The sequence below is a fragment of the Lethenteron reissneri genome, chromosome 7 (genome assembly GCF_015708825.2).
Source record: "Lethenteron reissneri isolate LAM-NWPU_2019-01 chromosome 7, ASM1570882v1, whole genome shotgun sequence".
NCBI classification, from domain to species: Eukaryota; Metazoa; Chordata; class Hyperoartia; order Petromyzontiformes; family Petromyzontidae; genus Lethenteron; species Lethenteron reissneri.
In genome coordinates, this window is record NC_083785.1 from 13,051,693 (window position 1) to 13,063,118 (window position 11,426).

At 42.3% G+C, this 11,426-nt stretch overlaps 1 protein-coding gene across 1 annotated transcript; it reads left to right on the forward strand.

The window, feature by feature from the left end:
• The first annotated feature begins 1,169 nt into the window (after positions 1-1,169).
• Positions 1,170-11,144, forward strand: PSMC5 (proteasome 26S subunit, ATPase 5). Its single transcript, XM_061576522.1, has 12 exons — positions 1,170-1,452; positions 3,234-3,305; positions 3,426-3,495; positions 4,140-4,237; positions 4,386-4,442; positions 4,637-4,867; positions 5,059-5,185; positions 6,591-6,781; positions 7,249-7,347; positions 8,061-8,171; positions 9,174-9,260; positions 10,330-11,144. Exons 1-12 carry the CDS (start codon positions 1,402-1,404, stop codon positions 10,381-10,383), a joined length of 1,248 nt encoding a protein of 415 aa, XP_061432506.1. The 5' UTR covers positions 1,170-1,401; the 3' UTR covers positions 10,384-11,144.
• The last annotated feature ends 282 nt before the right edge of the window (positions 11,145-11,426 follow it).

Genomic DNA, 11,426 nt, shown 5'->3' on the forward strand with positions numbered 1-11,426 from the left:
GGATAAAAACCGGTCGATCAGGTAACCTTCCCTTCCAGCTCTATGGGGGGGGGGGGGGATGCGTGTGGGTGTGTGCTTATGTGGGGCGGGTGATGGGGGGCAGTGCGGTGGGGGAAGCCGGGCGGCTCCCTGGCTCGGCAGAGCGGCCCCGTCGCTGTGGCACCACACACCGATGCCTATACATTATTGAGGGCGACATTGGCACGTAAAATAAGGATTGACATCGCTCATTGTTTATCGCGTTTAACAATCATTGGGCGCGTACAGCGCGGAACGAGCTTGTTTGTTTTTGAATGGGGAAGAGTAAATTGGTAAACGACATAGCGAACTGGAGTTTGGGAAACCCTAAATACCGTAAGTCAAATGAGCCAAAAGAGTTAGAGCTAGAAGAGAATGGCTTTACGACGACATTAGAGATTGGTGGCAGGACAGACGTGGCCACAACTTGAGCACATTGGGACAAGACGGAGGAAAGTGGAAAACAAATGACGCAATGTGCAGCGGACACCTCCGGGGCTGTCTGCCCCATGGCTCGTGACGATGCTGTTGATGAGTTTAACACATGGGCTTTCGCAGGCGCCCCAAAAGAAAACAACCTTTAACACGGATGATCATGATGAGTCAAAATAAAATAGAGCTATAATAATAGGGGTTTTCCCCTTTTTTCTGGCAATAAAACTGAAACCTTTTACAAGGATTCATGTCTGCATTAACCACAATACTTGCAGTCAAAATGCAAACCAAAAAACACACTCTAATAATATATTGGCATTGTCCTTGAATCTGATTAGTCCACACTAAGGGACGGCTTTCTTTTGAGCCTCGACCCAATTGATGCTAGACCAGTGGACGCCAAAAGGCGTACAGCTCAAAGACAATGCACTATCAAAGTAATGAGGGCTCTGGGTGAGCATCTACATCATTAGACCTCCTTTGCCAGTACCAAAATAAAAAAAGGGGGAAAACCCTATTATTATATTTTGGTACTGGCAAAGGAGGTCTAATGATATTAAAATAGAGAATTCGTGCCAAAGTACAAGCGACTCTCGGAATCACATCATTGCCATCGATTCCGATACAATGGAATTCCCTATGAGTAATCGATCCTAGGGAATCGTGCCGAGTTCCGTAATCGATTCCCACACGACTATATAAATAAAAAACGGCGACCGCGCGCCATTGCCAGACGCGTCGGGAGCTGGCGTCAGCGACTCGCTTACGCAAATGTCACCTTACAGCTTATAAGCCACTAATTTTACGCGCGGGAGTGGGCAAGTGAAACATCATCGGCTTTCAAGTGCACTCTCTGTTGTGTGCGCGTGTGAATATATATTTTAAAAAAAACATTAATAAACGTCAAGTTATACAAGTCGAGTTTTCGCAGTGACGTCACTTCCAGTCATGCCGGCGGCCGCTGCGATGTTGATGGCCGGTGGTGGGGAGCCGTTGAGGGTAACTCAACTTTCTTGTGTTAAATCGCAACAAGCCGTGACACTTCGATTCGCGATTAAGGGTCGCCTGCGCGTTAATTGTCGCTTCTAATCGCTGTATTATTTTTTATTTCACGCGGTTTGCTGCGGTGAGGTGGTGGGGGGTTGCGCGCGGTTTGGGCCCTCGGTGACGGAACGTGCAGAGTCACGGCCTGTGGACTGCGCAGGCCGCAAGAGAGAGAAAGGGCCTTGGAAAACCGTGGCATTCATAGAAAATTATCGGTAGAAATTGTAACGTGTTTTGTTTTTACATTTTAACGTTCTATTTGAGCGGAACAACGCGTGTGGTTTCGTTTTTTAACATGGATATTTGGTATGTCTGTGGGCCCCATCCCGTCAATGTGGAATTGCCACCCACCCAACGCTGGCTCCTATCTTGCCTGGTTGAGCTGTGATATGGGCGAGGGGGGCTTCACTTCAATTCGTCTCTCGAGTTTAACCACGAAAGTTACTCGGATAAGAATGTGGGGTCCATTGCTTTGATTTGGTAAAAGAGCGCTTTGTAAATCCGAAGGCCTCCAATCTCGTCTTATTGGGCTTTGGGGGTTGTTGTGCCCATACTTCACCGCGATGGTCAACGCGTTATGTGAAGCTGGTTGTACGGTAATCGCCAGGGAAACGGAGTCTAATCGTAAATGTTGTGGGTTTACTCTGAAACACATCGGTGTGCTGAAGTAACTAATTGTTACGTTTTGTTTACGTGACGACCCTTACTAATTGGCTGTTTGGTGGTGGCGGGTTTAACGACACTTATATTTACGCAATCAAACCCCAAAACACCTTTATTATTGATATTTGTAGCGGAAACCTACGTGTTAAACTGAAGGCTGTGGGGGGGGGGGGGGGGGGAGTCCAGTACCGGTTCAGCTGTCACTGGCCAGGAATCAGAATTTGGGTAGCTGGAATCGTAGCCAGTGTGCTAATAACTGCGCCACTGGTCCCGTCTGGGATAGTCAGCGACACGAATCAAAATAAACTCAACTCTGGCAGGAACTGTTAATGTACAGGAATTTAATTGTATGCAAGTATCTTAATGCCCTCGACGTGAGGGCATTGAGATCCTGTTATGTTGTACAGTAGTTGATTTACTCTGCAATTTGCCGAGGAGGGCTCAACAGTGAGATGCATATTCTTGGTTCTTTAGGTAAAGTCACGTAAAATTTTTAAAAATGTAAAAAAATGTAATACAATTAATACATTGAAAATAAAAGCAAAAAAAACCCCATAATAAAAATAGGGAGACATTTCAATTAGACAAACTTTAACCACTGTAAAGTTGACTAAATGACGATATAGGGAGGTGGTGCCCTTGGTTTACATTTATGGTGTTGATATCCCTGTGATGTTTTATTTTTTCCCCAAGTAACCCCAGCGAAGATTAATATTGCCTTGTTGCTGGTGTGAATAGGGAGACACTTTGATTTGGCTGCTTGAGAGTGATGGTGCAGTTTAATCTGTGCTCACCCTGGACCATTAGTCCTTTGAGCTCAACACGAGTATACATTTGAGGGAAGGCATCTGTTTTGAAAATGTAGAATTTCCACCACCGAGCTCTGAGCTGCATTCAGAGACAATTATTACCCAAGTAGTGAATGCACATACAGGCCTCATTGGAGCAGGGATACTGACCGTTGATGTTTTCAATACACATCCACAGATGTAAAAACCGCACGTGACCATTGCACATTCGTCAAGATACAAACTGGACGAGACCAGCGCTTACGGATGTGATGTTTATTTCAGATGGAAACGGATGATGTCAAAGGGGGTGATGGCCTTCGTCAGTATTACCAGACCAAGATAGAGGAGCTGCAGGTAAAGCCGGAGATTTGCTTTTTGCTTGTGCAGATTCACACGAGTGTGAAGTGTGTTTCTAAAGTGCCATCACTCAATTACATGTTTTGGTTGATCATTTTGCGCCGTCTTTATCTGCAGTTGGTTGTGAATGAGAAGAGCCAGAACCTGAGACGACTGCAGGCTCAGCGAAATGAGCTCAACGCAAAAGGTCCGTTTAGTTCAGGATTGTTTTTATACGAATCAAGTTGATTAAATATATATGCTTTACATTTATTCATTGAGCAGTAGTGTGTGATTGTTTGCGATTTATGTGGTTCACTTGTGTTCATGAATGGTTTGGTTGATCTGTCACATTTACAATTTACAAAAATGGTACCTTGCTTATTCTAGAATCTGAAAATATATACATGTCTACTGTAGTATCCTATAGACAGTGAAACCTAGGTGCATTATAAAGTTATATAGAAGTTTTCAATAATCTTATGACATATTCTTTGGGTCTTTCGGTAAAGCCACGTAGATAGAAAAAATTATCAAAATAATAACAATATTATGACGTTTCGATCGCAACACACCTGAAGACAATTGCTTTTGTTGCGATCGAAACGTCATGATATTGTTATTATTTAGATTATTTTTTCTATGTAACGTGGCTTTACCGAAAGACCCAAAGAATATGAATTCTTGCAGTCACGAAAGCTTTAAGTCAAAATCTTATGACATTTGTGAAATGGATTATCGTTTACTATATTTGAGCTTGTCAGTATTGTGCACAGTATTGATGCAGCGACCTTTCTTCAACAACTCTTTTATTGGTGACCTCCCCACTCTTCTCTCTGTCCGCTACCCCAGTGCGCATGCTGCGTGAGGAATTGCAACTGCTTCAAGAGCAGGGCTCGTATGTTGGGGAGGTGGTGAAGCCCATGGACAAGAAGAAAGTTCTTGTCAAGGTAATGGTGCACAGTCATCAGTTGGGCATGGTTTTTAAATGGTAACATTGAATATTTTCTTTTAATACTTCAAAGTTTATTCCTCTTTGCTTGGGTTATCCAAAGTGTGCGAAATATATATAATTTTTGTATTCACAACTCCCATCAGGTTCATCCAGAAGGCAAGTTTGTCGTGGACATTGACAAGAACATAGACATCAACGATGTAAGTAACACAAATAATGATCAATCATTGTTGCAAGTCTTTGTCATATATTTTTGGGAAGGGGCTAAAATACATTTCAGAGGCTGTTTCTCCCCAAATATACGAAGCATTGCAAATTTGTCACCGAAAAGAACATTTTAATTGAGTCCTTTAGGCCTGCATGATCAAGTCCTTTGGGATTCTCTTTTGTTCAGGTGACGCCAAATTGCCGCGTGGCACTGCGCAATGACAGCTACACGCTCCATAAGATCCTTCCCAACAAGGTGGACCCACTGGTATCTCTCATGATGGTGGAGAAGGTTCCCGACTCGACCTACGAGATGATAGGCGGCCTCGACAAGCAGATCAAGGAGATCAAGGAGGTGATCGAGCTGCCTGTCAAGCACCCAGAGCTCTTTGAGGCACTCGGCATCGCACAGCCGAAGGTGAGACCCACAATCGTCTTGTGTCCTTTATTTAATCACGAATGGCTGATAATACCCAGATAAGAAAGGTCCGCAATATGGTATGACCTGAAGTACTGCTTTTCCACTGAAAACAGTAGCCATTGTATATTTACATATTTGTTGAACACAAGCCCCTGAACAGCAAATAACTCGCTTGTGCATTTGCGCAGGGCGTGCTGCTGTATGGACCGCCAGGCACAGGGAAGACTCTGCTGGCGCGTGCCGTGGCACACCACACAGAGTGCACCTTCATCCGTGTGTCGGGCTCTGAGCTCGTGCAGAAGTTCATTGGAGAAGGTAGATAAACGCATGACTGCGGCTTGGTCATCTTGTGGGAGGGACACTCGCTGTATTGTGGTGCAAACAGATCTCACTTATATAAACCTACTAGCGGGAAGTACCCAGCGTTGCCTGGGTCAAAAAAATATGTCAAACCTACTCTTAAAAATCTAACAGCAGTGCATACTGACTGGTGGTACCTGCTATAATTACAGGAAGTACATATACCGACTGTGGTGGTACCTGCTATCACTACAGTAGTACATGCTGACTCTATAGCAGTATTTATCGACTCTGTAGCACAAAGTACTTACCTGACAATGGCGTGGTGAGGCCTAGTACCGTGCAGAGCCTCCAGCCTTGCCTAGATTGCCCAGCTGGTCGAGGTTGCACCTTGGTGGGCTGGGCTGCTACCCCTGACCGCCCCCCCATCACAATCTCCCCGGCCGCTCTGCAGTAATATCAACGGCCTATAGTGGTAGCATCTAGCGACTGTATATAGTAGTAACTGCACGCATCGGGGTGGGGGGGACATCACACAGTGAAGATTTAAGCTCAGCGTTTAGTCTATTTTTATAGCGTTTTTAACGTGAAAGAAAATGTCCCCTTCACTCCCACCGAAGGCGTGCGACTTGGCATGGGCCGTCCCCCCACCAAAGGCGCATGAGTTGGTATGGTTGTGCACTAAATAAAGACACAGCACACAAAGATCGCACTAAATCGCTCATTAAACTAATTTAAACTTGACGGATGTGAAAAAGGAATAGTGCTTGCTCACGGCGGGGCTTACGGCGTGGTACCTGGCTATTTTTATTTAACCTAAACCCCACCGTTGGGAGAGCCAAATACTTCACAAGCGCGCGAAAACACACAGCTACACACAAACCCACAGAGACAATTTTTTACTTTTATATCTATTAGATAGATGTAAACAAACCTCAAGACCACTTGGTCTAGGTGTTTGTATCCATGTATGGAGAGTGATTGCATAGTAGTTTGGATCCTAAGCTTTGATCCCGGTGGTCTGGTTTCAATTCATGGCCGTGTTGAACACTGCTAGCAAGTGGAATCAAAAACTGACTTTGGTGCACCCCAAGTCAATTCAGCCTAAAATGGGTACTCGGTGCCATTTCAAAAAAATCAATATGAATTGAGTGTGCAGGTAAAATATATAATTGTCTCTTGTGTGCTGTTAGTCTTTTAAGAGCTCTCTCATGACACTTTCCTAGTGTAGATAAACATTTCTATGTGCATGTTGGTGAATACAAGTATAGATTTTTTTGGGGGTTAAATAACCATTTTCTCTGCCTCTACATCATTCTTTCTTGCGGTCCCTTGTGTTTTCCCACCAAGCACCTGTTGTGCTATATTCCCATGTACCTGCCTTCCCACAACCGTCATCGTGTGCCTGTACATTGGCCAGGGTCCCGAATGGTACGCGAGCTGTTTGTGATGGCACGCGAGCATGCACCCTCCATCATCTTCATGGATGAGATCGACTCCATCGGCTCCTCCCGTTTGGAGGGCGGCTCAGGGGGTGACAGTGAGGTGCAGCGCACCATGCTTGAGCTGCTCAACCAGCTGGATGGCTTCGAGGCCACCAAGAACATCAAGGTGTGAGTCTTAGAAGTGGCTCCAGCAGTGACCATTCTATATAGCTGAGAATTGGCTTTCACAATAAATTTATTTTCTTATTCAATTGACATGTTTGTATCATGCCAACATACACAATAATTTGCAGATCCTAAACAGTGATTGCTAATAAACTCTTGTACAAAGAAAAAAACATTCGAATAAAGGCATATCGACATTCAGCCATGAACGTGTTCATGGAGCAGCGCATTTTATTTATGGCGATTTTAAAAGGAAAAAAAAAACCCCTTTGACTTGACCAGCAGCTAATCGACTTGCATCGGCACTGCTAATCCCAGAGTTTTAAAAGGCATTGCATTTTTAATGACTTAAGCAAGTGAACTTCATGAAGTGCCTGCCAATAATCTAGAAACAGTAGTCGATTGTGCAGGGCAAAAAATGAAGCGGGGGGAATGTCTTCCAAAAAAGCGTTCATCTTTTCCCCCAAGGTGATCATGGCAACGAACCGGATCGACATCCTTGACCCAGCACTGCTGCGGCCTGGACGCATTGATCGCAAGATTGAGTTCCCTCCACCCAACGAGGAGGTAAAGGAGCAATGTAAAAGAAAAGGCATTTAAAATTAAATGGAAAAAAGTATTTTAACCGAAAACTGTTATTTAATAATGTATATTTTAATCTGGTTAGACAGTGCGTGAGAATGGTATTTCTTTGTTCACTATGCTTGCTTTAATGTATTATGCCACGTTAATACAAAATAGTAAAATCTGTATAATTTGAAGGCGAGCCTGTCTGGTGATGAGTTTCCTGACATACTGCAAATAATTTCGTACAGTAAATTAACACTAAGTTTACATTGTTTAATTAAACACTTGTATTTAAGTCGCACAACTTTACAATTGTCTAAATATTTACAATTTAATAACACTTCATAATTACTACAGTTTAATATGAAGCTGAGGTTTAATGGCCGTGATAAAGACATTTTTAATTAAGTCTACATTGAACTTACAGCATGAAAAACACCACTCCCAAACCATGTGGTAGACTGATTGATACAATTGGTAAACCCATTCCCGTGGATACCTTGTGCATGACAGCAGAATGCCATGCTCTTCCACAGACAGCTTTATTAATGCAACGTGTTCCAGCTGTAATGTTTTTATTTTATGTTTGGGAAGTGTTTTTGTCATTCTGGCTTTGAGAAGTTTTACTGTAAAAAAATCCTCAAAGACATTAGCTCTGAGGTGTGGGATGCCACTAATGTGTGAATGGCCTTTGTCCTTTTTGACTCCACCAGGCCCGTCTTGACATCCTCAAGATTCACTCCCGCAAGATGAACCTGACACGCGGCATCAACCTGCGCAAAATCGCAGAGCTCATGCCTGGAGCTTCTGGTGCCGAGGTCAAAGTAAGTATCCACTTGCATATATATGCTCCCTATTAACGAGACTACGTCACCAATCTTTCAGATCCTTCCACTGGCTCCCTATACAATCCTGGTTCAACTACAGATGTCTTGGCTGTCTCCAAGATCCTCCATGGATTTGCCCACCTTTTCATCACTTAATGTCCTACTGCTTTGCACTTGATCTTAACTTCAGCAGTTTAAGGCCTCCTGTTAAAATCACAAGTCAACTTGTATGCAATGGGATGTTGTTTCTTTTCAAAGGTTATACCCATTGTCTAGAATTTCCTCTCCATAGCCATTGACAATGCCAATCCTTTTCCGTTAAAGTCTAGGCTAAAGACCTTGGTTTTCTCCCGAGGAAGTGCAATCAATCACCATATATTACCTCCCTTTGCCTTGTAGCTTCCAATAAATCGTTTTTCCCATGTACATCCAATATCCATATTCCCTACCTTGGTTGTGTTTTCCGATACTGTCGGATATATAGCTTCTGTTTAAATCCACATTGCTTTGTACTCTATGTAATGTTCTTAATCTATAATCCAAATTACAGCCGAGAGCACTGTGGCAATGCCCTGCAAAATTATCGGTTGATAGTGGAATTCAAACGTTTAGTATGGAAGTTTATTAAATCCTTTATATTAAGTTCGCTTGCTTACTTGCTTGCGTGCTTGCTTGCTTACGACCGTGCAAATCTTTCGGTCGTTTTTTAACCCACTTCCCGTGATCCAATCGAGCTGACATTTTGCACACAGACTCGTTGTGCGAGACAATTAATGTTCGTGAAATTTTTTCCCCAAAATTTTACACTGTTTAGGGAAACCAAATTAAATATTTAATTACCAATTGCTTAATACTGGCAGACAATCATCTGACCCATAGGTGGCAGCCATCTCAAGCCAGAGGACGAGAGGACTCTAGCTGCCACGCATATAAAGGATTTATAGTGAAAAACTTTGTTTTTACGGGTTATACTTATTTTTTATGTGCTTTCGCGTGAAGGGTGTGTGTACGGAGGCGGGGATGTATGCACTGAGGGAGCGCCGCGTGCACGTCACGCAGGAAGACTTTGAGATGGCCGTCGCCAAGGTAAAGCTTTGTCTTGCTGCTGTGGAATCCTGCCTTCATTCACATTCGAATTATAAAGCAGTTGGTCTGTCTAGCCTTTCCGAGCACCTACCTACCACGTGATTCTCGCCACCACGGAGATGTTCACTCCAGGTGTACAGGAGGCTGTAGGTTTGATCCCGACCCTGATGTCTGTATATTTGGAGTTTGCATGTTCTCCATGGTCGGGTGGATTAATCACGGGGTCCTCCGGTTTTTATCACCACATTTAGAAACATTTGTGTAACGTATTTGGCTGTTATAAATTTCCACAAGCCACTTTGTTGAGCTATCATTTGTGGCCAGATCACTTCTGAAAAAGATCCATAAATCTCTTACCTAGTCTTTGGTTCTTTCGGTAAAGTCACGTAGATAGAAAAAGAATAAAAAAAATAAAAAACACTAATGTAGACTAGCCTGGTTCTTAATCAGTGAGTGTACTGGCAGTCTATAATGTAGACTAGCTAGGTTTTTAAGCTGATGAGTGTTTTTTTCCTGATGAAGACTGCTTGTGTTGCAATCGAAACGTGGTTTTTATTTTTATTTTATTACTGAAAGAAGCAAGAATAAGTCTACATCATAGACTGCCAATACGTTGACCAGCTTAATAACTTGGCTACAATCTGCGTTATAGACTGCCAGTACACTGACTCCGATTAAGAACCAGGCTAGTCTGCATTAGTGTTTTTATTTTATTTTGACATTTTTATGATTATTTTTCTATCTACGTGACTTTACCAAAAGAACCAAATAATATGAATTCCTGCAGTCACAAAAGTTTTAAGTCAAAGTCTCTTACCTGTTTAAGTCGTTTAGATTTAAGTTCACGAGCTTTTTAGTTCTTGTCCATACCGCCATTTTTTTATGAATGAGTGCATAACCATTTTATATATTACACTGTATAAACATTTTCTAATGTTGATGCCTTTTTTGTTGGTAATGAAGTAAAATTTCACTAGTGTGCAGCAAGCTCCAAAGGCTTGTCTTATAGTCATGAGTAAGTTTACAGTTGCTGCCAGCACTGCATTAACTCAAATGTTTTGTATCACAGGTCATGCAGAAGGACAGCGAAAAGAACATGTCCATCAAGAAGCTCTGGAAGTAGACCAGTGTTGGTGGGCACCCACTGCTGCGACTCCCCTTGTGCCAGTTGTAACCATCAACAGTTTCCTACCTGTGGGTGTCTCTACACGGGTTGACTACAGTGAACACAAATGACCATGCCCTCTGATTAACATTTTTAAAAAAATCAACATGCAGGAGAATTGAAAGGACGTTTGGAGAAAAGATAAGATGTCTCCTCTTTTTCTAAATTTTGGCAAAGAGCCATTCTGAAGAGAAAATTCCTCTACTTTATTTACTTACTGTATTTTTTGCTGTTATCGAGGGCCATACAGCAACCAGCACTGACCAGCTTTGTGAAGTATAGTCAAACATGATTAACATGATGTAGGGATGCCTTCAGCAAATTTACAAAGTTCTGTGAATTTATTGGATTAATGCGTTTAATTGACACCCATTGCAGACTTTATAAAAAGTGCATATCTTGCATCTTTCATTGTAGTTAAGAATGTCATGGCTATAAGCCTTAGGTTATTTCATGATTGCATCACTTGTATGCAAGACCATACCTAATTAATGCTAGGATTCAGATGAATGATATCTTTGCTGGTTAACTGTTCTTGTTCTTTGTGTCATTTAACAAGAATTTGTTAACTTTTCGATGGCACGTGATGTTCAGTTTGTGGTTTTGACTTTTGAAATGCTAAAAGTATTGTAATTGCATTAGTGCTTTAAAGGTTGAGTCTAAAATTGGTTTGTTTTCTATTGGTAACTGACATAATAATAAACGTTATTGGTGACAAATCTGGTGTATGTGTGTAGATTTTACTATCACTTACTATCCACCTGCCAAGATATGTTTTGCATGTTGCATAAATCAAGTGTACATTTGTCTGTATGTATCTTATGTATTTTGAACTTATTTCACATCCTACGTAGCCAACCGTGCTACTCAGATGTGCAGGGGAAGGACAACGAACTTAAAAACAACATTTAAGACCTGCTGTGTGAAATCCATTTGGCTTAGTCATAGTTTAATGACAGTTCATCTCAAAAGTCAGTGCTACTTATACATAGTACTAACAT

Coding starts and splice junctions, on each gene's coding strand:
- PSMC5 (XM_061576522.1), top strand. CDS start 1,402: ATGCCGGCGGCCGCTGCGATGTTGATGGCCGGTGGTGGGGAGCCGTTG. Junction 1,453..3,233: donor GTGGTGGGGAGCCGTTGAGG/GTAACTCAACTT, acceptor TGTTTATTTCAG/ATGGAAACGGATGATGTCAA. Junction 5,186..6,590: donor GCAGAAGTTCATTGGAGAAG/GTAGATAAACGC, acceptor TACATTGGCCAG/GGTCCCGAATGGTACGCGAG.